General features: G+C 40.4%; 1 protein-coding gene and 1 non-coding gene across 7 annotated transcripts; both read right to left on the reverse strand.

Moving 5' to 3' along the window:
* Nucleotides 1-784: 784 nt before the first annotated feature.
* On the reverse strand, nucleotides 785-24,317 carry N4BP2L1 (NEDD4 binding protein 2 like 1). Of its 6 annotated transcripts, none has more exons than XM_028497498.2 (5): nucleotides 23,928-24,317; nucleotides 5,900-6,027; nucleotides 5,505-5,593; nucleotides 3,562-3,638; nucleotides 785-2,440 (listed from the first exon to the last, which is right to left on the reverse strand). In XM_028497498.2, exons 1-5 carry the CDS (start codon nucleotides 24,101-24,103, stop codon nucleotides 2,182-2,184), a joined length of 729 nt encoding a protein of 242 aa, XP_028353299.1. In that variant the 5' UTR covers nucleotides 24,104-24,317; the 3' UTR covers nucleotides 785-2,181. The 6 variants fall into 6 exon arrangements, 4 of the variants coding, with proteins under 4 accessions (XP_028353299.1, XP_028353300.1, XP_007105522.1 ...); XM_007105460.4 differs by lacking the exon at nucleotides 3,562-3,638 and adding an exon at nucleotides 3,444-3,512 and having other exon boundaries at nucleotides 2,263-2,440; XM_028497499.2 differs by lacking the exons at nucleotides 3,562-3,638; nucleotides 5,505-5,593 and adding an exon at nucleotides 3,444-3,512 and having other exon boundaries at nucleotides 788-2,440.
* LOC112065443 (small nucleolar RNA SNORA16B/SNORA16A family) lies at nucleotides 13,740-13,871 on the reverse strand. The gene has a single exon (XR_002892043.1). It is a non-coding gene; the product is annotated as a small nucleolar RNA SNORA16B/SNORA16A family (small nucleolar RNA).
* Nucleotides 24,318-24,909: the final 592 nt, after the last annotated feature.

The following is a 24,909-nucleotide window of genomic DNA, read 5'->3' on the forward strand; positions in this document are numbered from 1 at the left end:
TTAAAAGCTCTGGATCTATAACCTGGGACTACTACTCCAAAGCAGCCCAGCCCAGGTGAACCAGAAACCCTAAGCAGAGAGAAGTAAAACAGGAGGGCTTGAAATCTGATCCTTTAGACTGCTCCTACAGAATCAAGGAAAGGAATTCCCATCTGGGCTCTCTGACACTTCTCGCCTCTGCTTTCCTAAATGAGTCAAGCCATCCAGATTGACCTAGTTCTGCAGTGACCACATTGACTAGGATACCCAGGACCACCTGGGCCTGGAAAACGCGTATTGTTATGTGGATTATCATTATTATTAGAAGATTATTATGTGTTGATCTTGGATACACAGAATTTAGCCAAAACTATACCTTAGATTCATTCAGATTTACTAAATTTTAGTTTTGTTGGCCAAACTATGCTACTCAAAGGAGACACCAATTTTTAAAATGTTAATGAAGAAAAAATTAGTTACATTGCTGACTGATTGATAGTCATCAAGATGTTGACTAGACTTCAATGTACTAGAAATGGAATATGAAAGTAATATACTCTTTCTAATGTGTAGAGATCAAATAATAATACGTAAAATATAAGGTTGCTTTTGTCTTTACCTTTATGTCTCCTATTCATTAAAGAAGACTGGTAAATAAGGTTATAATATAGAAAAATTGGTTCTCAATATGGTAGAATTCTGTGGAATTTCTGTAATTAATTTTATATTCTTAAACCAAAAAAAAATTAGATTCAATGACAAATCCATGTAAAGCAATACCATATATAATTTTTAATAACCATAAAAGCACCATTATATAGAACACTTAAAATAATACTTCACAAAACATTAGAAAGAAGCTGTTGGCCAACAAGAAATAAAGCATACATCCTACATGGTCTTATCTGTGGTCTCACACCAAATTAATCTGATTCCAAACTTTTTTTTTTTTTTTTTTTTCCGGTACTTGGGCCTCTCACTGTTGTGGCCTCTCCCGTTGCGGAGCACAGGCCCCGGACGCACAGGCTCAGCGGCCATGGCTCACGGGCCTAGCCGCTCCGCGGCGTGTGGGATCTTCCTGGACCGGGGCACGAACCCGTGTTCCCTGCATCGGCAGGCGGACTCCCAACCACTGCGCCACCAGGGAAGCCCTGATTCCAACCTTTTAAGATTTAATTTGGATTCATAAATTCACTATTAGTATAACAGTTGTGGTAGAACTTCGTCTTAATACCACATAAAACACTGAGATTGCTCCTCTTAAGGCGAGCATGACTTTTCCATAACTCCATATAATCTACAGCCTGGGATGCTTCATTCCTTGTACTCCCAAAACTTTGGAGCTGCCAACCGATTAGACATGTTTATAGGCATAATTTTAAAAACTGCTTAATTATTCCTCTTAAAAATTAGTGTTTTATAAAGGCAGGCTTGTTTTATTTACACTATTAGCTCAACAGCCAAAAGTTATTCAGGTTTAACCCTGTTCAATAAAGTGGTAGTTAAAACACAAGATATGACTTTAAATAATGATACTGATTTTCCTAAGTAGCTTGTATAGCTATTAAAGATTTTAACAGACACTTCTAACAATGATACATTGCTAAAATAAAGCAATAATTTCCCAAGGTGTCTGCTTTGAAGGACAATATTCCCTTAGGTGTGTACTTTCTGGCATATTCATTTTAAAGGAAAATCAATATCATCATTATAGCCACACATCTCACATTTTTGGATACATGGATGATCAAAGTAGCAATGGCACTAAAATTTTTCCTGCCTCCTACTTCTCCCTCACCTTTCCAGCTTTCCTGATGGAGATGAATTTCCTGAAAAAATAGATTGCTTCAGAGAAAGTGGTTCTGAAGCTTTATGTTATAAACACTTTAGTTCATTAATGAGCCTATATGGCTGATTATGTTCTTGAGTATGTTCTCAGGTTTCAGTTTTAAAGTAATTCTTTCTCTAGAGAAAGGGACTTTGTTTAATCAAATCGGCAGAACTCTCAGCATCAGACCATGCATATAGGATCACTTTAACAAATGCTTGTTGAAGAGGAATGTAATGACTTCTGCTCAAAAACTTTCAGGTTTGACTATTTACACTGGAATTAGAGCTCTGACTACAACTGAATGAAGAATAAATACCAAAAATTGAAGTAAAAACTGATTTAGGAAAATTCTGAATATCTGTAAGAGAGACCTAATACCCATGGTGACAACCACCCCTTCTGTTAAAGGAGCTCTCATTAGTGAAGCCGCCATGAGCCCTCCGGTTTGGGAACTCTGCGTAGGTGTTCCAGTACCCTGCACCGTCGGAAGGAGATGCATTGTTCCTGTCCTGGTTTCTGTTCGCTCTGCTTGGTTTTTCGGCATGCAGCACACTGTAAAAGGTAACATCATGTTCATACCGTTCTTTCATTCGGTGTATTTTCTCTCTTGGGACTCCGTGAATGTTTCTTCTGCGTGGGGGAAAAAAAAAATGTAACTGGTTAGTTAAGGCAGCATATCAAAATGATATAAATTCTTGTATTTTACAAGTCCTATATTATTACATAGATATGCACTGCCTATTCTCAGGATGGAACTCTGACAAAAGCAAAACATCGTGTTAAGCAGTTATCTTTCAGGCTCAACTCCTGTTTTTCATGCTGCCCTGCACACTCCCAAACTACCCTGAGGCTAGCAAAGAGCTAAAGCTTCAAAAATGCTTTGTTTCTGGAAATCTCAATTCTGTGCTTCAAAACATAAAAAAACACCGTGAGATCTTTTTATTATGTATTTGCCAATTTGTCATGCATATATCTATAATCAATTATGTCAGTCCTAGATACTTCTAGATCCTTATAAAAACAGTATTCTTCAATTCTAGTGGGCATGAGAATCAACTGGGGATGTAGTTTGAAATGCAGTTACCAGAGATTCCATCTATGGAATGGGGTCCATGAACTAGGACTTTAACAACCACTCAAGTGATTCTGATGGGGGTGGTCCACAGATCCCTTTGGAAACACTATCTGCTTATAACCATAAGATGAACTAGACTTATTCCTAAAAAGTAAATTCTGATCTCACTGGTTACTTTAAATAATTGACGTTATCAAATAGCACAGATAGTGAATATCAGAACCCATGCATTCAGTCAACAAGTTAGTATTATTTGGACATTTACTGCTTTACAAACTAGAAGCAGCATCTAGACCATAAATGAACCACAGACTGTTCAATATCTAAAGATCTTTGCTTAGCCTAAGTGCAAAAACATCACTCACAAGTGCAATCCCATGCAGAGGAAAGTGCTTTTAAATGTTCATTAATGAAGCATTTTAGCAGAATGTTAAATGTGTCCTTTCCAAGGACCAAGTCCAAGCCAAGATTTAGCATTTAGCATTATATTAGAAAACTGACCCCAAACTAAAGTCTTTCACATTAATAATTCCAAAGTTATCAATTTCCAAGAATTACCATTTCTGGCCTGAAAACTACCATGTCCATTTCCAGCCTGAAAAGATTCTTTTGTTCGGTCTGAAATACCTGAAAACAGCAGGATACACAATGAGGAACTAGAAAAACAAAGAAGTACCTTGCTAACTCTTGAACGTTGAATTTCCAGCGAGTGTCAGGTTCTCGGAATATAACTTCATAGTTATTTTCAAGTGCCTGATTTTTCAAAAGTACATAAAACATTGAAGACATGGTATGTATGTTTGGGAATGTTTATGCTGCCATTTAACATTTACTACAAATCTTTTCTAAAATTCCTTTTGTTTAACCAGTAATCCAATGCCTTAGTTTATGTTAACAAATACAGTTGGTACATTTCGATACTTAGCCACTCTCAGATTATATTATGGTTCCCAATGATAAATTGTGAATAATTCTATTTACCATGATGGAAAATTACAAAGGTTCTTTGTTTTGAACATTTAAAAAATAGATAGCTGAACTATTTTTAAATGCCCTGTCTACAGGAGTGAGGAATGAACTCCATTGGCTTCTCGAAGTCCCTTATGTGACTATCATAGACTCACTGCTGTCAAATGCCTTGGCCTATTCCTCATACCTTGGTTTACAAAGTGAGAGTGCCATAGGCACAGAGCTTGGGAAACAAAAGTGGTTTCCACATCCTTTACATATTCTTCCCTCCAAAAGTAGCTCTCCCAGCTATGCAATATAATTTGGCTCAATTCACTGTGCCCTATTTCCTTGAGTTTAGAAAATTATTACCATTTCAACATTGTTTACATTCATAAATTGACCACTACTTTTTTTAATCTCAAACTGAACTTTCTATTATCACTATTTTTTTATTGTGTTATAAAATACAGAATGAAAAGAACTAAGTAAGCAGCTTTCCTCTGCATTCTTTAGATGGACACTTCTAATTTGGGAAGGATATCAGATATCATAGGCAGAAAATATTTAATTTCTGGGTCTTACTAATAGCTGTGGATGTCTGGAAAAGATTGTGCATGTCTAGAAATTAGAAAATAAAAAGTAAAATAACTTCCCTTAAGCCACTCTCAGTTAACCTGACTCTTGGTTCTGAGTTGTGCCTTAATTAACGTGACTCTTCACGTCCCTGTTCATTTCTCTCCCAAGTGGATGCTCGATCCGTGAACTGAAGTAACCACAAAGTTGATGCTAATTTTTCCTACATTCACCAAAGTCCCACGTCTGGGCCTAAATAAAACTGATGAAAGTACAGTTAGAGAAAAGCATACCTGTATGTAAGCTACTTTGCCTGAAATGTAAAAAGAGGCTTAAAAATAGACTGCCATGAGCCCAGAGATATTATATTATAGAGATATTCACTTTACAATTAGCCAAGTAGGGAGAATACTCAGCTGTCTTCATCCTGCCCCTGTATGTTTCTGGATCTTTTCTGTTTTCTGCACTCCGTAAGGAATGAAAACTTACTAGCACAAAAGATGAAATATGTCTTAAAACAGATCAGACATATTTCAAAAATAAAGAAAAATGTGCATATTGCTTTATTCATCCGTTGTTCTGACAGTAGACAGCTGAGTTGTTACCTTTATATATGTATTTATATTTGTATTCTAGTATCTTAACAGGGTTACAGTGTTAATATGTTTTTAAACTAAGAATTTCATTGCCCTAGAACTTCCATGCAGCAGCACTACATAGTACTGAAGTCCCCAGCGTGGCAAAGACAGAAGTGTGCTATGAACATCATCTACAACTCCGCTGGTGGCATCATCTAGTCCAACATTTATTGGCAGCTTTCAGCCTTCCCTTAGGAAAACAATCAAGACAGAAATGCTGTCAAGAATTCAGACCAAGGACTATTTTTTAAATGTACCCTGAGGTGGTATTAGCATCTCAGTAAATTTCAGCCATTGAACAGCAGAGAAACACTAAAACCTCTTTACCTGCTCCCTGAGAGAACAACTATTAATGAATATGAGATCGTGGAAGATCAGAAAAAGAAGAAAGAACAAATGTTTCAACCTTCTCACAAAATGTCCATAACTGAAAATTCACAATGATACTTCTTCCTACCATGACTGCATAGGGCTTCATTTCCCAGGCGTGGAGGTTGGTATTATCAATAATAATGGGGGATATGCCATTCCTCATTGCTTTTCTTGCTGCAACACAATGTTATATAACAGTGAACAACAAGTAACAATCAGAGAAGGGTGAGCGTACTCCATATTTTGTTATTTTTATTACAGGATGTGCTCATACAACTTTAATACCACCTATTTCAGAACCCACTATCAATAATTTTCTTTTTCCTGGAATCTAGGGAGGTTACACTCTGGCATTCTGTTTGGGGGAAAAAATGGCAGAACTTTAGATTAAGCTCCTTCCATACAACTTTTTCATTTTGCAGTAACTACAATCTATGTGCACAATAGGATTTACCAGGGGTGTGGAAAGGAATTTGTCACCTCTTTTCTGGTTCCATTCATGAGCTTCCTCCAGGAAGTCAGGATTGAACTCATAGGCACCATCTTCCCTGAAGAAAAAATCATCCGTGCTGAAAATCAGGGCCCTGGGAAAGTCGTGTTGCAATTGTCTGGAAAGTGGGGAAATAAGAGATTATTTTATGACCATGCATTTTCATAATATAAATCATTTCCTTCCATCTCCAACATTTAACAGTTTATGAGACCACCAGGTTTGAGTTGTTGAATCTCAAAAACATGAGATGCTTATTCTCTCTAGAAGGTATCACTCTTTCGTAGGGGGAAGGAGAGGGCTGACGGGACTGTGTGTGGTGCCCAGCTCTTGAAACTAGGAAGTGCTGGTCATCACCACTGACTTTTGTAGCAACCAGGAGTGACTCCAGATGAACCTCTGGAGGCTACACTGCGGGTGTGACAAGAGTCATTCCTTGTGGGCACAGCCCTTACTGCCATTCCAACTGTGATGTACCACTGCCCACACCCTCATGCTGCAGCCCCTTTCTGCATCCCCTCACCTGTCCTGGGTCCCCTCGCCTTGGAGATCTGTTCTCCATAAGGACCCATCTGAGATATTGGTTCTTGCTGATGTATGAAATGTAGATTAAAGTGATGTGATGTGTGTGCTACCTCTACTAGGTAACATTTTAGCAGTAACCTAAACCGAATTTTAAAGCCACAGCAGGAGAAAAGAGGCAGATTCCAACATTCCCCATGCCTTCCTAAACCTCTATCACTCTCTCTAAATATGAAAATATCACAGAAAAAAGAAAAACCATCATGGAGTTCCCCCTTTAAAGCAAAAAAAACCTAAAAAAACCAAAAACCATATTAAGTTCTGTACAAAATAAACTTCACAGAGAAGATGTTCCCACTTGAAATCCTTATTCAGACTTTTCGGGGGAGAAGATGGCTATTATGCTAGATAGGTAACTGGGTAAATCTCTGAGCCTCTTTTCCTCATCTGTAAAAACTGTGGATAATGTCACCTATCTCGCTAAGTTAGGATGATGACTTAATAACTTGGGGAAGCGCCTCGCGCAGCACCTGACACAATGAATGTATGTTTTTTTCTCTTCTCCCTGCAGCACTCACCAGCATAATTCTAACATCAAACAAATTCACCAGGCAAATAGAGTACATAACAAAATGGCCATGCTCAGAATAAAAAGATATTTAAAAGTTGGAGGAAAAAAATGTTGGAGGGTGACAAGGGCAGGAAATGTAAAGAGAAAACCGAACTATTCAACTGTTTGTTCTTCTTCATCAAGAAGAATTCTCTTTAATCAGGAAAGAACGCAAGGCACTGAAACCACAGATAACGAAGCCCTTAGGTTGAAACACTGGGGTTCAATTCTTGACTCTTCCACTACTCAGTCATGTGATCTCTCTCTCTAAGCTTCTGTTTTCCTGACTAAAAACTTGTATAATAATTACTACCTATTAAACAGAGCTTCTAGTAAGGCTCAAATGAGATGAGGTATGGGAAAACATTTTCCAAGAGGTAAGGCACTTTATAAATGTAAGGTATGTTATTTTATTAATAATAAAAACGAAGTCAAAATTTCCAACTAAGACTGTTTACATGCCATCATAGTAAAGTATATTGGAGTGTGTACATAATGGGAGAGGTGGTGGAGAAAATGTGGCCATTTAAAATCTACCACAGATAAAGAAACTGACATGAAAGAAAAGTATAAAGATCTGATTAAATAAATTCGCATAGTTTCCTTGTAAATGTCTTTTTGATTTTAAAGACACTCAAACTGAAAAGCCCAAATCATAGATCCAAACTTTAACCTCCAATGTGAACTATTATTATAAAGACACCTTAGAAGAAAATCTAAGGGCAACACTAACTGCATTTTCAGGTGTGTGTATTTTATATTTGTAAATGCTTTACAGTTTTTAAATTATTTTCATCAATATTATCTAGTCTAAATCATGATAGCTTCATTCAGAGTTTAAATAATATGTGTAACTTATTTGCCTTATCTTTTGTGTACTATGTTAAGCAACTCTGGATATTAGTTCCAGGACTTTTTTTTTTTTGGATATCCCTTCTAAATCTGGTTTCATTTGTTTTCCTATTAAGTCTGCCACTTATAGGTTTTGTTTTGCCATTTTCAGAGTTGAGTTTTTCTTTTCATAGACATAGCCTTATCTACTCATGTTTTCCACTGTAGCCTACATGGTCCTCCTAACAAACAGGAAGGCAAAAATATGAGTGTTTTTCACCTTTACAACTCTAATGGAATGTGTGGGCAGGGGAGGAAGAAAAAGCCGTCTTCATGATCTACTCAAAGATCATTCCTTCGAAAACGTGTTTTATCTTCACCTGAATGTTAAATTAGCACTGGCAGTCATGTACATCTTGAATAAGCAAGACAATAAAAGCTCTCCTAGCTAAATGAAAAACTGATTAAATAGACAATCTTGAGAGTCTCAAACTTAAGTGGAAGCAATAAATACCATTCCATCAGCTTCAGAAGTGATGAGGATAATGCCCCAGCTCTAGCTTTCTTTATGGTGGTCAGGAGCCTCATGCATTAGGGAAATCGAGAGAATGAAAATAAAAGGGAAAAAAATAGAAAGACAATTACATCCACATAATTTTCACCTCCACAGCTCCCCCCAAATTCACTTGAAAGCACTACTATGAGAGAAACTCAAGGCTCTAATCTTGATTTCACAACTTATGTCATTCTTTTATTTAATAACAGAGAACCATGGGAATATATTTAGATATCTATTAGTTACTCCCCACTCGCTGACAAAAGTCCAACATTAGTTATGTAATTTTGAGTTGTACCCCTAACTTTTTTATTATGGAAATTTTCCAACATGCAAAAGTAGGCAGAATAATATAAGCATTCCCCACATACCCATCGTCCAGCTTTAACAATTATCATCATATGGCCAGTTTTGTTCCATCTGCTTCATACTTCATTTCAGCAAATACCGCATCAGCGTTCAGATTTTCCTGATTTTCTCATAAACATATTACTATAATTGGTTTGTTTGAATCAAGAGCTAAACAAGATCCATACACTGTACTGGGCTGCCATGTCCCTTGTCTCATTTATTCCATACTTGCCCTCTCCTTTTTATTGCCACCTGAACCTCCCCCCCAACCTTTTATATGTAGAAAAGGTTCAAACCTATAGAAATGAGTTGAAGGAATAATACTATGAACACTCCTTACCCTTCACCTACAGTTGTTAACATTTTGCCTCATTTATTTTACGTCTCTCGCATATGTATTTTTGATGTACCATTTAAAAGTAAGTTGCAGACATCATGATACTTTGTTCCTAAATGCTTTGTCAAGTATCTTCTATGAATAAGAACATTCTCCTACATAATTATATCACATCTTAAAAATAACATTAATTTAATTACTTTATTATAAATTATAAGATTATAAATATATACTACAAATAAATTATAAGCATATTAATTTACACTGTAATTTTATATTATAGCTATTTATAACAGCTAATGTTAATAGATTTTTTTAATTTAAAATTTTAAAATTTCCTTCATGGTACCAATAATATCTTTCATAGGTTCAAGTACTGCATTTGTTATTATGTCTCTTTGGTGTCTTTAAATCTAGAACTGTCCTCATGCCTTCTTTGGTTTCCCTTTTTGAAGAGTCTAGTCGGTTGGCTTGAGACTGCACCACATTCTGGGTTTGCATGATTGTTTCCTCATAATTAGATCCAGGTTAAACATTTTTAGAAGGAACATACAGAGGTGATGTTTGTGTAATTCTGATTGCACATAATGACCGTTTGTACCATCGTGCTAAGTTTGACCACTTGGCTAAAAGGTGCTGTCAGCTAGATCTCTCCACTGTAAAGGTGCATTGCTTCCCTTGTAATACTATGTAATGCTGGTGGGCAGGGGTTGTGAAACACGAGACTCCACGTAACATCCTGTTCCCCAACAACCTTTCCCTCAACGATCTTTACATTCATTGCCGATCACTGCCAAATCAGTTATTACATTGGGAATTGCAAATACTGATATCCCATGTAATAATTTCTTCTGTATTTACTAGGCGGCATTGTCTAGTAAGGAAGAGCTCTCTTTCCCCGTCCCCTTTTAATAATGCTTACCATCATTATTCTTTATGATGAACAAATGGCCCCAAATCTGACCAGCAGGTACCCCTTCAAGCTGGCTCCTGTGTCTTTGTCTACACCAACCTTAAAAATACTACTTTTCCTTTCTTATTAGCAAAGTAATACATATTCAAGACAAAATATTTTGAAAGAGAAAACCGCAAAATAGGAGAGGTTCCTATATTCCCCCACTTAAAAATAATTATTAATATTTTGATCCTTTTTCCAGGGGACAGAGTTTCTTTTTTCTTTTTCTCTCATCTGATATTTTGTTACATAAAAACAGAAACATAGAGAATACCAACTTATTTTCACCAAACTTATTTCCACAGCAATTATTTCCTACCTCATAAAATATGACTCTGTGCCATTATTTTGAATGATTATGACATAGTTATTCATATGGATGTACCATAATTTACTTAACCAATGTTCTTTGGGGTTAGGTATTTAGTTTGTCCCCAACTTCTTTGATTACCAGCAAGTTTAAATACTTTTTCTTATGCATGCTGGTCATTTAGAGATATTCTTTTGTGAACTGCATTTTCATGTCCTAATAAAACCTCCTTATTGGGAGGTTTATGGCTTTCTTTTTGAATATGTAAAATTCTTAAGTACATCAATTTCTTTTTAATTGTTTATAATGACTCTAACATACAAGTCTCAGTTATTAGAAGTTTTCTTAGTCACATGTATCCATCTTTTATTTTCTACTTTCTGTCTTTGATAATACATTTACAAGTCTTTCCCAACCCAAGATTATGTAAATATTTGTCCATGTTCTGTTACATTTTACTCCCCAGCCCATCTAACATTTTAGTTTAGGATGTGGCAGTGGTTAAGACAGAATGTAAATGGACCCATCTTAAACCACTCACAAAAACTTGAAATGGAGTAAAGACTTAAACATAAGACCTGAACCATAAAACTCCTAGAAGAAAGCATAGGGGAAAATCTCCTTGACATTGGTCTTGGCAATGATTTTTTGGATATTACACCAAAAGGCAAAAGCAATAAAAGCAAAAATTAATAAGACTACATCAAACTGAAAAGCTTCTACACAGCAAAAGAAACAATCAACAAAATAAAAAGGCAATCTACCAAACAGAAGAAATATTTCCAAATCATGTATCTGATAAGGGATTAATATCCAAAATATATAAATAACTCATATAACTCATTAGCAAAAAACAAACAATCCAATTAAAAAATGGGCAGAGGATCTGAAAAGACATTTTTCCAAAGAAGACATACAAATGGCAAACGGGTACATTAAAAGGTGCTCAACATCATTAATCATCAGGAAAACGCAAATCAAAACCACAATGAGCTATCATCTCACACCTGTTAGAATGGCTATCATCAGGAAGACAAGAGATTAAAAGTGTTGATGAGAACGTGGAGAAAAGGAAAACCTTGTGCACAGTTGGAAGGAATGTAAATTAGCGCAGCCACTGTGGAAAACAGAATGGAGGTTTCTCAAAAAATTAAAAATAGAACTACCATAAAATCCAGTAATCCCACTTTTAGTTATATACCCAAAGGAAATGAAAACAGGATCTTGAAGAGTTATCTGCACTCCCATGTTCACTGAACCATTATTCACAATAGCCAAGATATGAAAACAATTAAGTGTCTGTCAATGGACAAATGGATAAATGTGGTAAATATATTCTGCCATGAGAAAGAAGGAAATCCTGCCATTTGTGACAACATGGATGAACCTTAACGGCATTATGTTGTGAAATAAATCAGAGAAAGACAAATACTGTATCTCACTTACATGTGGAATCTAAAAAAGTTGAACTCATAGAAAGAGAGTATAGTGGTGGTTACCAGGGGCTGAAGGTGTTGGAAAATGGGGAAATGTTGGTCAAAGAGTACAAACTTCCAATTATCAGATGAATAAATTCTGGGGATCTAATGCACAGCATGGTGGTTATAGTTAATACTGTTATTATGAACTTGAAAGTAGCTAAGAGAGTAGATCTTAAATATTCTCACCACAAAAAAGGAATGGTAATTATGTGGCACAATGGAGGCATTGGCTAACAACAGTGGTAACCATTTTTCTTTTTTTTTTTTAAATTAATTTATTCATTTATTTTTGGCTGTGCTGGGTCTTCGTTGCTGTGCACAGGCTTTCTCTAGTTGCGAACAGGGGCTACTCTTCATTGCAGTACGCAGGCTTCTCATTGCGGTGGCTTCTCTTGTTGTGGAGCACGGGCTCTAGGTGCGCGGGCTTCCACAGTTGTGCCTTGCGGGCTCTAGAGTGCAGGCTCAGTAGTTGCGGCGCACGGGTTTAGTTGCTCCGCGGCACATGGGATCTTCCCAGACCAGGGCTCGAACCCATGTCTGCTGTATTGGCAGGCGGATTCTTAACCACTGCACCACCAGGTAAGTCCGGTGGTAACCATTTTTCAATATAGAAATGTATCAAATCAACATATTGTACACCTTAAACTTACACAATGTGTTAATTACACCTCAATAAAGCTGGTGGAAAAAAAAAAGACCAGTGAGTGGTACAGCTGGATTAAAACCCAGGCTTCTGGCCTCAGAGCTATACACTAAACCACTGTGATTGAGTGATATAAAATAAACAAACCACATTTATCCTTTTCTCTAGTGACACTGAGGTTATTTGCAATTTTCTCTATCATGAACAACTTTTTGTGAACATCACTGTGCCAATCTCCTTGTGCATATGTAGAATGTCTCCTGAGGGTATACACTCCAAGTGGGATAGCTATGGAATCCTTTTTGTTTGTTTTTTGAAAGAACAGAGCAGAGCAGATGTTATTTAAAATTTCCTTCTTTCCTTCAGAAAAAAGATTTTCTCTCTGATACAATGTATGTTCCATGAAGGCAGGGATTTTTGTTTCTTTTGTTCACTGCTCTATTCTAAGCATCTAGAAGAATGTCTGGTACATGAGAGATAATCAATAAATATTTGGTAACTGTATGAATGATTCTTGAATGTTAGGCTCTGTTGTCTTAATTATGTAAACTTTGTATAGGGTCCCAAACTGTCTGAGGAGAATTTCTATTTACTCATCTTTACAGGTTGAGAATTTTACCCAAACCTCCGATTTACCCCCAAAGAGGACTGGGAGAGAGAATTCTTAGATTCCAGCACTTCCTCTAGATGTTATTGGAATTCTCCTCAAGGACTTTAAGCTGGGAGGGAGGAAACAGATTCAGTGACCCAACAACCTGAGGAGAATGAGGAGGGAGACATGGCTGTAAACATCTCGGGCCAGTCTCCCCTGAAGCCCGGTGTGGCCTGCCCTTCTCGGTGCTGCCGACCACCATGCCAAGGCTGAGCCCTGCCCTTGGCGAGATGGAGCTCAAGCATCACCAGCACCATGGATACCGCCAAGCCACAGTGGCTATGGGGACTCCAGTGAAGAGTTCCCAGGCTGTCCTACTCCTCACTCTTGCCCTCACTCCTCACACCTCCAAAGTAGGGCGTGTTTATGAGATCCAAAACCAGACTCACAGTTAGCCCTCATGTGCCAGTGTGGCTCCACTGCAGTTTCTAGGAGAAATTCCTTTCAGTAACTTGAATGTGAACAGCACCCTTCCAGAGAATCCAGCAATGCCACAGGCTATGTTTTATGTTTTCAACTCAGCCATGCTCTGAAGAGGAGAAGGAATCAGAAGCACACCCACCTCAGCACTAACTTGTTTTTAGCTGTGTTTTCCCAAAATGTCATAAAGCAGTTACAGACAACAGAACAGTGGCCAGACAGGAAAACTGTCACTTTGGGCTCTTTTCTGACTGCTGTTTAAATGGGAAAACAGCTGTATCTTTGATACTTATTTTTAAATCCCTCTTTAGGATAACTATTGGGTGAAGGAGATGGCACGTGAAACATTTTCACATGTAAAACAGGAATGGGTTTCTTATGAATGGAATAAAAGAGAAGTTTTTTTTTTTCTTTTTCTTTTTTTCCCCCCTCTTGTCTATTCTCAACAGCTCATGCATTCTTTTACATTTCTCTTTATGTGAATAATCTCCTTTTTGGTTTTGTTGTTTACTCAAGACCCATGCTGATTCTGAGCTACCAACTCTTAGGAAGTTTCTGGCATTAACACATCCATCAAATATTTAGGCCTACTATGTGCCAGGCCTTCTTTTAGGGACTGAACAGAATAAAGCTCCTGATCTCATGGAGCTTGCATCACATCTCATGAAGCTTACCTTCTCATAAAAGAAATAGATAATAAACAAGTATGTGTATGCCAAGTGGTGCTAAGTTCAAGAAAGAAAAGAAAGTCAAAGTAAGGGGCAAAGAAGGTTGGAGAGGTGCTACTATCCAGAGGGCCTTTCTGGATGGCAGAGAAGGCCCGTTTCAGACCCTTTTCTTCATCATAACCTTAAAAAGTATGGGTAAAGAACTCTGAAATATCCTAGTTATACAATACTTCAACAGGACTCCTTAATCGTCAAAAGTGGATGTAGGTGTTTTGGTCCATGAACATCGCTGGTAAGGTAAGACCATTTTGTGCATTATGAAATCCTGAATCTCAGCATCAAATGCATGACTCTCTAATCCTAACGTCCTCATCTATAACATAAAAACACTCCATGTTCGGATTATTGTACAGATCCAGTAAGCTAGCATATATAGTGCCTGCATACAGTCAATACTCAGTAAATGTGGGCTTTCTTTTCTGTCTCCATTACTGCCGTACCCTTTTTCCCAGGCTCTTACCTTGATCAAAACAGATAGCCTTCTCCCCAAGCCATGCCTGCAATGCGATGGAGAGCGTTATGAAGGAACAATCAGACGTGAGACTAGTTTTCCTTTTATCGTACTATTTCCTCAATCTCATAGAGCCTAGCTATCTTTAAGGTAACCTGGAATGATAATAATTTCATATTGGGTTCCTCTAGAGTCCGGATGGGCCTTAAAACGGTTGCCATTATATAGAGAAGAGTTCGTCAAAATGCCAAGAAGGAACCAGGGCACTAAGTTGGGTTATGTTATAAATATCCTGTCATGTGAGCAAATGAGGAAGAAACATGAGATAACCCTGGGAGGTCAGTGTTGGCTATCTCTCCCCGACACATCATAGTCAGGATAAATATGAATACTTATTCAGAAATCCAAATCTCATCTCTTCCCATGGCCCTCAATGGTACCACATTAATAAAGAAAACTGGGGCTTCCCTGGTGGCGCACTGGTTGAGAATCCGCCTGCTAATGCAGGGGACACGGGTTTGAGCCCTGGTCCGGGAAGATCCCACATGCCGCAGAGCAACTAAGCCCATGCGCCACAACTACTGAGCCTGCCAGCCACAACTACTGAGCCTGTGTACCACAACTACTGAAGACCGTGTGCCTAGAGCCCATGTTCTGCAACAAGAGAAGCCACCGCAATGAGAAGCCCACGCACTGCAATGAAGAGTAGCCCCAGCTCACCACAACTAGAGAAAGCCAACGTGCAGCAACGGAGAGTCAAAACGCAGCCGAAAATAAAATTAATTAATTAATTAATTAATAAAATTAATTCCTTGGTAATTTTTTTTTTATTAGAAGAAACATATCACCAATACTGACAAATAATAACATGTGGCTTCCTTACCCTGACACTTGAAATCCAGGTAAACTAAGCCCACTTAATAGGGCCTTTACCTGTTTTTTCATGAACAGTAGATCAAAACCAACCTCATTATACTTTTACCACCTTACTCCCACTAGCCTCTTCCTTTGGTGCAGAAGAAAAAGCTCTGATTAGAAATAAGGAGAATTCATCGCTATGAACTTGATCAAGATATACAACTTCTTGAAATAATGTCATTTGCAGCAATATGGATACAACTAGATATTATCATACTAAGCAAAGTAAGTCAGAAAGAGAAAGACCAATACCAAGTGCTATCACTTATATGTGGAAGCTAAAATTCGATACAAATCAACATTATCTACAAAATAAAACCAGACTCACAGATATAGAGAACAGACTTGTGGTTGCCAAGGGGGAAGGGGGTAGGGGAGGGAAGGAATGGGAGTTTAGGATTAGCAGAGGCAAACTATTATATATAGGATGGATAAACAAAAAGGTCATACTGTATAGCACAGGCAACCATATTCAATATTCTGTGACAAACCATAATGGAAAAGAATATGAAAAAGTATATATATGTGTGTGTATATGTATGTATAACTGAGTCACTTTGCTGCACAGAAATTACACAACATTGTAAATCAACTATACTTCAATAAAATTTTTTAAAAAAGGTATATAACTTCTCAGAGTTTAGTGTCTTGAGCTTGGACTAGATGAACTCTGTGGGAACTTCTTGTTCATTTCCTGAGATTTTCGTATGAAAACATTCTTCCCCTTCATTTCTTCCTCTACTCCTACTGCTTCTCTAACCATAACCACATCTGCGACACTATATTGCCCGATTCAGCAGGGTCTTCTTCCACTATCCTGACAGCTCCAGGGCTATGGTGGTGGGGATTCTCCTGTGTTACCTTTCTAGTAAGTGATTGTGAACACATACTGCAGAGTGTGTTCTTACTCTCTGTGAACATAGGAAGCACATATAGTACTCATTCATCCCAGCCTCCAAAGAGAGGCACTGCAAGGATTCTCAGCGATGGGGAGAAGAGATTCAGGACCCACCTTAGGAAAATTACTAAAAATATAAAAAGTAGCTTCTCCAAATAGACCTAAGTGGCTAAAACTCTGAGATGTCACCTGCCTGATACTCTATTTTCATACCCACAGACTTGGAATACTGCCAACTTCCTATTTTGACCTTGCTTTTATTTATGAGAGCCCTAGCCTGATAATTAAAAACACCATGGTCCAGGCCTGCTGGCTTAGAGCACTGTGGAGTGAGTACACTTTGGGGTCTAATTACTCACTACTTAACTAATCCCCTCTTCTCACTGTTTCCCCTATTTTTTTAAAAACTGTGTTTGTTTGTAAAGTATACCTTTGTCCCCATCTCTGTCCCATAATTGCATCACATCAGGAAAGCATCCTTTCACCTCCTTGGAAAGCTCTAATGCCAAAAAATAATGAAAAGGTATTTCTTTTGATGGAAAATTCCATGTCGTCCAGAGATAAGAATGAGGAGAAAAGACAGCTGTCACTGAACATCCTTTGAACCTACCGAATCCATGTTACAAACCATTTTTGATGGTGCCAAAACAAACTAGCATATTGCAAAGGACATATGTCCTAGAGTGTGGTCCCCAGACTTTGCTTTGATTGATACGTAAAGATTCAAAAAAATTCCGGGGACTGACTTAAGGTTGACAACTTTTAATTTTTCAAATAATGTCATTAAGAAAAAAAAAGACTATATACTATTGCATTTCATTTCATTTCAAAAGGACAATTTAATGGTATATCCATGCAAGGGAATGCTATTCAGCCACGAGGTAATGAGGTTCTGACACATGCTACGACATGGATGAAGCCTGAAAACATTAAGCTAAGTGAAATAAGCCAGACACGAAAGGACAAATACTGTATGACTCCACTTACATGAGGTATCTAGAGTAGGCAAATACATGGAGACAGAAAGTAGATCAGAGGTTACCAGGGGCTGAAGGGAGGGCGGGAGGATGAGGAGTTATTGCTTAATGGGTACAGAGTTTCTGTTTGTGGTGATAAAAATTTTTTTAAAGAGATAGTGGTGATGGTTGCACATCATGTGTCCAATTAATTGGACACTTAAAAGCAGTTAAAATGTCCACACACGCACAGAAGAAAGCATAGAGGTAAACAGACGTCCACAGATGTTTTCACTGAAGTCGGAGGATAGAACAAGTGCAGATCCAAGTGTGTTTATCAGTTCAGCTGTGGAAAAAGAAATAGTTCTGGATCACATGCTGAGAGTGAAAGGGTCTTAGGATTGGAATCCTGTTTCTTCTCTCAACCCTGTATTCCTTTATCCAGATTTTAACATTCTCCATGATCTGGCCATGGGTTTACCTAACCAACACACTCACTAATATGAACAACCCACTGCAGTCAAACCATGCGCCTCATGAGCCTAGAACATCCAGCTCTTTCCCATCTCCATCTCCTTATTCATGATGGTAATCTTCTTCCTTTGTTCAGTCACATCCTCCTGGTCTTCAAGGCCAGTTCAAGAACCATCTCCACATGGAGGAGACTAGCTCTTCCCTAATTATCCTATCTTCCTAACCATGCTCAGTGACTCCCCTGGCCTTGAACACCACCAGCAAAGAACAGGCTATTCCCCGTGAGACTTTACTTACCCACAGCAGTGTACTGGTTATTGTCTTCCTTTTGTTGGTCTTGTGTAGGCTCCTTCTCTTAATCTTATTTTGTATATACCTTACTAAGCAAGTGCTAACAGTCTTATAAGTACTCAGTAAATACTACTATTGTTGACTAGTGAAAAATTAACAACAGTTGGTATTTATATGGCCCACACATTCATCGGTGCTTTCACATTCATAATCATAGGCTCCTTGTTGACCACAGTACCTTAAATTCTCACAATAAACTTACTAATGGAATATTAGCTTCATTTTAATGAAGAAGAACCTGAAGTGTTCAATTAAGTGACCTATGCTAGTTCATATGCTAATTAATAAAAATTAATAAAATATTAATTAATTAATTAATATCACCAATAATTAAAATCAGTCTCCTTACGGATTAAAAAAGCTTCCTAGTATGTCCAATAGAGAGTAAACCTAGGAAAGCCTTTTTATATAGAAAATGACATATTTACTTGGTTATTTAATAAATGCTTCATCACACAACCTAGGTCTATCGAGCCAAGTTACTGAATAAAACTATTTGCAGCTAACTTAAAAAGTTATTTTCACCTTTAAAAAGTTAACAAGTAATATGTATTTGTTGTGGAAAAAATGAGAAAATAACTCAGGGGCAAAAGTCTATATTCCATCCCACTGCCTAAAAATCAGCTACTATTGTAACCTAGCAGGACCCCATGGGGGCATTCCCGGGACAGGACTTCCCCCATATCCTCTGCTTTGGCTCCCCTATGAAGTATCTAGATAATAGTATTTGACGCACATTTCCTGAGTTGTCTTGCAGATGTAAAAAACTCCCCTCTCCAACAAATGGAAGACGTTAACTACTTGATGACCATAAACACACAGCTCCAGGCCTAAGGGCTGATAAATGTTAATTCCTGTGACACCACCCTGCTACCTCACCATAAGCCAATCAGAGAACCGTGCGCACAAGCGGATCACATACCCTTCAACCCGCCCCCTCCACCTGGCTTTTAAAAGTGCATTTTATTCCCGTCCTACCCCTAGGCTCTTCATGACATTTTTTTTTCTCTTAGATTCCATATATATGTGTTAGCATACGGTATTTTTCTCCTTCTGACTTACTTCACTCTGTATGACAGACTCCAGGTCCACCCACCTCACTACAAATAACTCAGTTTTCTTTCTTTTTATGGCTGAGTAATATTCCATTGTATATATGCCACTTTGTGGCAAAGCAGAAGCTAACACACCATTGTAAAGCAATTATACTCCAATAAAGATGTTAAAAAAAAAAAAAAAAGCATGGCAAACATCAAATAGCCCTTTGACCTAAATACCAAAAGGTAGGAAAATAATGAAATTTAAAACACATTGTTAAATGGGAAGGAAATCTAAGAAAGAGTGGATATATGTAGAGGTATGACTGATTCACTCTGCTGTACAGCAAGAAACTAACACAACATTGTAATGCAACTATACTCCAATAAAAATTAATAAAAAAATAAATAAACTTAAAAAAAAAAAAGGGCATTGCCGAAGCCCTTCTGGAAGCTCAGGGCCTTTTAGGGCATGAGCCACCTCTTCTCCTTGCATGGCCTTCCAATAAACCTTTCTTTGTTCCAAACTCCGACGTTTCAGTTTGTTTGGCCTCACTGTGCGTCCAGCACACTAACTTGCGTTAACACTATGAACAATATCTTTTTACATATTTCTTTGAACAGAAAATTGGATTTTTGTGTATTTATTTGTAGTCAAATGTACATCTATGTTCTCACTAATGACTCATGACTTATAAGCCAATCCTCTAATTTTGTACACTTAAGTTGGCTCACATTTTTTTTTCATATTTTTTCCTATCATATCAAAAACTCTGCTGAACATCCCTCTATCCTCATGCACTTGTCCAGTTATTGTCTTAGGATGAATTCCTGGAAGCAGGACTTACAGGTCAATGGTAAGAACCTATTTTTGAAATGCTTTTTAAATGAAATAGAGGTGACAAAACATATATAAGGGACAAGCTAAATTTTTAGTACTCTGATGTACTTAAAAATTTTAAACCAGATACAACTCCAACTGTTTTTTTTTTAACCTGTCCAAAGAATTTAAATAGATGGTTTCCACATTCCAGTCCCTGCAAACTATGAAAACATATAGGTGAGGGCTTCCCTGGTGGCGCAGTGGTTGAGAGTCCGCCTGCCGATGCAGGGGACACGGGTTCATGCCCCGGTCCGGGAAGATCCCACATGCCGCAGAGCAGCTGGGCCCGTGAGCCATGGCCACTGAGCCTGCGCGTCCGGAGCCTGTGCTCCGCAACGGGAGAGGCCACAACAGTGAGGGGCCCGCGTACCACAAAAAAAAAACATAGGTGAAAAGCATAGAAATCTAACATTGATTTGGAAGACCAGACATATCCTAATTTCAAAAACATTTTTAATTCTTTAATCAAATGAGAAACAAAAGTTAAGCAGAAAAAAGCTGAACCCGCATTTGTAAAAACGATCTCCAAGTTTTAAAGAAAAAATTTTATTTTCTGATCCAAGAAATACATGTTCATTATAGAAAATTTGGAAAATACATAGAATAATGAAAATATGAATTTCCCAGAATCCAACAATACATAAGATAGGCTTACAGTTTTACTATTTTCTTACACATGTACTTTTTTTAACAATTTGCCATTCTCCTTCTCTCCCCAACCTGACCCCCCAACAAAAAAGTGGGGAAGGCAGCTCCTTGAGGGACATGGCCTGTCACATCCACTACACCTTGCATCCTCCCTTCAGACCTCTCTCCTCGCTGAGCTGTGGACTGTATCCTTGCCTGCTTTCCTGATTTCCATGTAAATGCACAACCCATCCCAAAGCAGGGCCAAAGTCCTGTGCTCTCAGAACTGCCAATGCCCAGCCTATCAAGAGAACTCACAATGTCAACTCCCAGCTGCCTCCTTCACTTCAGAGCCAGACTTCTCCCTAAGAACACCTTGAAGATTATCTCTGCTGATCAACATCTTCGGCAGTAACTAATGCCTCTTAAAATTTATACAGCACTTTAAAGTTAACAAGTTCTCTCATACACATTTAATCCTCACAAGAGTCCTCTGAAGTAGACAGAGCAGATAGCCCTATTTAAAAGGGAAGGAAACTGAGGTGCAGAGGAGTTGAGATCATAGCTAGTCAGTGGCAGAGCTTGGACCTCCCTGGCAGTCCAGTGGTTAAGACTCCGCACTTCCAGAGCAGGGGGTGCGGGTTCAATCCCTGGTCGGGGAACTAAGATCCCACAAGCTGTGGGGCACAGGTTAAAAAAAAAAAAAAAAAAAAGAAGAAGCCATAAATTTACTCAAAGGTCAGAGCTCCTTACCTAGCCATTATTAACAAAACTTTTTTTTTTTTTTTTTTTTTTTTTTTTTTTTTTTACGGTATGCGGGCCTCTCACTGCTGTGGCCTCTCCCGTTGCGGAGCACAGGCTCCGGACGCGCAGGCTCAGCGGCCATGGCTCACGGGCCCAGCCGCTCCGCGGCACGTGGGATCCTCCCGGACCGGGGCACGAACCCGTGTCCCCTGCATCGGCAGGCGGACTCTCAACCACTGCGCCACCAGGGAAGCCCAACAAAACATTTTTAAGTCTGACAACTAGAAATTAAGAGCTAGAAAGATCTTCAGTAAATCATCTAATTCCTTCTCAGTATTCACATGTAAAGGAAAGTAAAAAGAAAAGGCAGGTGATTGCCCAAAGTCACCAACTATTTTGTGATGAAGAGGATCTAAAGGCACAATCTTCAGACTCCCAGGGCAGTGCTCACGCCAGTCGTCCCTAGAGAGACGTTCTTTAATAAGCTGGTCTCTTATCCGGTGTCTTCCGCTTAGCCAAATGTCAACCAAGAATTAAAATCCTAAAAGTGTATAATGTTAGAGCCAGAAGGGACCTTAAAGACTACCCAGGCCAATCCATTCGCTTTAGAGATGAGGAAAGTGAGGTCCAAAACTCACGGCTTCTGCTGTTCAATTCTGTGCACCTTCCACTCACCATATTACTTCCCTTCTTTAGTTATAAACAAAATCTGGCCAAAGATGTTTACTGCCTTCTCGGACACAGTGTGTGATAGGCACAGATCAGCAAAGCCAAAGTAAAACTGATCGGGATTTGATTTCAGAAGATACCTTGTTGGTAACAGATGTACCCACCATGACTGTATCATAAAATAACCAAGTTCTGCTGGGTTCTAGGCAGGCTCCCCCATTCTCTACCCAACCACAGAGAAGGCCTATTGAAATGCGCATGTTTATTAGAAAAGGGTACTAATGGCCCTTTGGAAGTCGCCCATCTCTTGAATCTGTGAAAATGTAGCAATATTGTTTTGCTAAAGGCTTCTACTCCGCAAATCAACCAGGAATCCTAACTAAAACTGGCAGCACAACACCAGGGCTGTCACAGTTCCCTGACCCTAAAGGACCCAGATGCTCCTCCCACGGTCTTTGTGTACCATTCAAATCCGCTTCTCAATGTGTGCTACGACCTTGATTCTTCCTTCTTTGGTTCCACAGTTCTACGGCCAGTCCCATGGTTCTACAGCTAGCCTTAACTCTCTGGTTGAGATGGAAAGCTCTTTGAGGGCAAGGGACCACTTCTATTGAACACACACTACTGCCAGACACTGTGCTTTTGCAGGGTAAGATACGGGCCTACCTTCAAGAAACTTACAGAAGGATAAACAAAACCATGTGCAAAACCAAGCGCAGCCACAGAGGTGTAAACAGGAAGCGGTGGAGCCCAGAGGGCGAGGATAATAAGCCTGAGTCGTAAAGGGCTGGTGGAATCAGTAGGGGAGAGGGCGGTAGAGGGCAAGCCGGGCAGGCAAAACAGGCACGCGGGCCAGCGCCAGCAAAGGCAAGGAGAGAAACAGTTCAGCGATGCAGGAACATAAGGCGCAGGACAGAGTGGAGGGAGCTGAGGCTGGAGCGGCGGGCCTAGCAACGTGGCCCCAGCAACGAGGCAGTGCGATTCGCGCTGACCCGGTACGGGGGCCGCCGGCACACCTCGCGAGTCAACCAATTTGGGCTCCCGTTGCGAAGCTGTGTCAATGACGGCCTCCAGTGGCCGCGCAACCCCCTCCCCCGGGCACCTGTGCGCCTTCGCAGCCGCCAAAGCACACGCAGGGCTGCCTCCCTCCGCCAGATTTTCTACGCGGCCGCGCGCCCGGGTCCCAGCCCCTGCCCCTGGGCCCCCGCTTCTCCGCTCAGGTTTAAAACGCCTGTTGCCGCACCGTGGCGGGTGCCTGCGTGCCAGCGGGCGGCCCGGCGGTTTCCTCTGCAGTCGCCATCGGGCTTTCCTGAAGAAGACTGCCCGCGGGCCCCCGACCCCGCGCTGCGAGGATGGGGGCAAAGGCTACTCGCCCCGCTGGCGCAGGGGCCGCGCGGGGGCCGGTGCCATCTGGGGCTCGCGCCAGGCGCAGTGCCGACAGCCGTCCTCCTGCGAGAGTGCAGCATGGAAACCAACGGGACGGGCCACCCGCGTCTCGAGCCCGCGGCCCGGCCGGCACCGGGCGGCCCGGCTTCCCCCCAGCAGGCTCGGGCCGGGACCGGGCAGGGGGCTCGCTCGCCTGGGTCCGCGCGCGGTGCCCGGACGCGTCATTACCTGGCCAGCGTAGTTTTCCCCGAGCCCGGGAGGCCTCGCAGGAGGTAGAGGTGTTTCCGAAAGCTGTGGCGGCGCGGAGGTGTCCCACGCGGGGGCGGCGGGGCGGGCGGCCGAGGCGGCTGCTGCTGCTGCCGGAGGCTCAGCCTCCCAAAGGATTCAAGAAAACTCTCCTCCATGGGGTGGGGGCTGGCTGCGAGAACACTGCTTTCCCCTTCCTGAAGTCACGGTCTTGGTCAAAGCTGTTGTTTTTGTGGCTCTCCGGCCATGTGATAGATGGAGGGGCGGGCGCTCGGAGCCCAGCCCCTCCTTCCCACCGCTGCGTGGGAGGGGTCGTCCCTACCTGGAAAGCTGGGGACGCTGGGAGACTGACAGCCGGGAAAACCTGGGCAACGCGACCCCCGCCCCCCTCTCCCACTGCCTCCCCGCCCCACCCCCACGCCTCCCGGTGCCCTTCGCCCTGGGGGGAGAGGCCCACCGGGTGGGACACTGGACACTTCCCCGGGCCGCCCGCGTGGAAGGCAGGCCTTCTGCAAAAGCCCTCCCCCACCCCACCGCCCACTGGCCTAGACCTTGAAAGTGAAATAATTTTAGTTGACGATAAGAGACCGTGAACAGCATTTTGAACAGTAACAGTAAAGACCATTGTCTCCCCCAATTTGTGAGCACCAATATCTGGCTGGTGTCCCAACGGCTAACACCACTCTCCCAGGGCCTGTATCTTTTCTTTTTAATCCTTCTTTATCAGCCTGCCAAAAATATTCTTAGAAAGCTTTGTTGCCTCTACATAACTTTAGAAATCTCTTCTTCTTCTTCAAAAAAGCACCTCTTAAAACTCAGATTGATTTATGAACAGAAGTATAAACTAGGCCTCCTGAGAAGGACGGGCTACTGCCCAGGTTCATGCCCTGTTGCCACAGGAAAGGGATGGCCTCCCAGGAGAAGGAGCAGGGAAAGGAGCAGTCTACTGAAACAACAGAAAAGC

Source organism: Physeter macrocephalus, chromosome 13 (assembly GCF_002837175.3).
Source record: "Physeter macrocephalus isolate SW-GA chromosome 13, ASM283717v5, whole genome shotgun sequence".
In the NCBI taxonomy this organism is placed as follows: Eukaryota; Metazoa; Chordata; class Mammalia; order Artiodactyla; family Physeteridae; genus Physeter; species Physeter macrocephalus.

What these genes read in the sequence shown, in the direction of transcription:
- N4BP2L1 (XM_028497498.2), bottom strand. Translation starts at nt 24,103, where the DNA reads ATGGAGGAGAGTTTTCTTGAATCCTTTGGGAGGCTGAGCCTCCGGCAG. An exon ending in TGAAGCCCTATGCAGTCATG is followed by an intron (nt 3,639 to 5,504) that starts GTAGGAAGAAGT and finishes TTGAAAAATCAG; the next exon opens with GCACTTGAAAATAACTATGA. An exon ending in AACGTTCAAGAGTTAGCAAG is followed by an intron (nt 2,441 to 3,561) that starts GTACTTCTTTGT and finishes TCCCCCACGCAG; the next exon opens with AAGAAACATTCACGGAGTCC.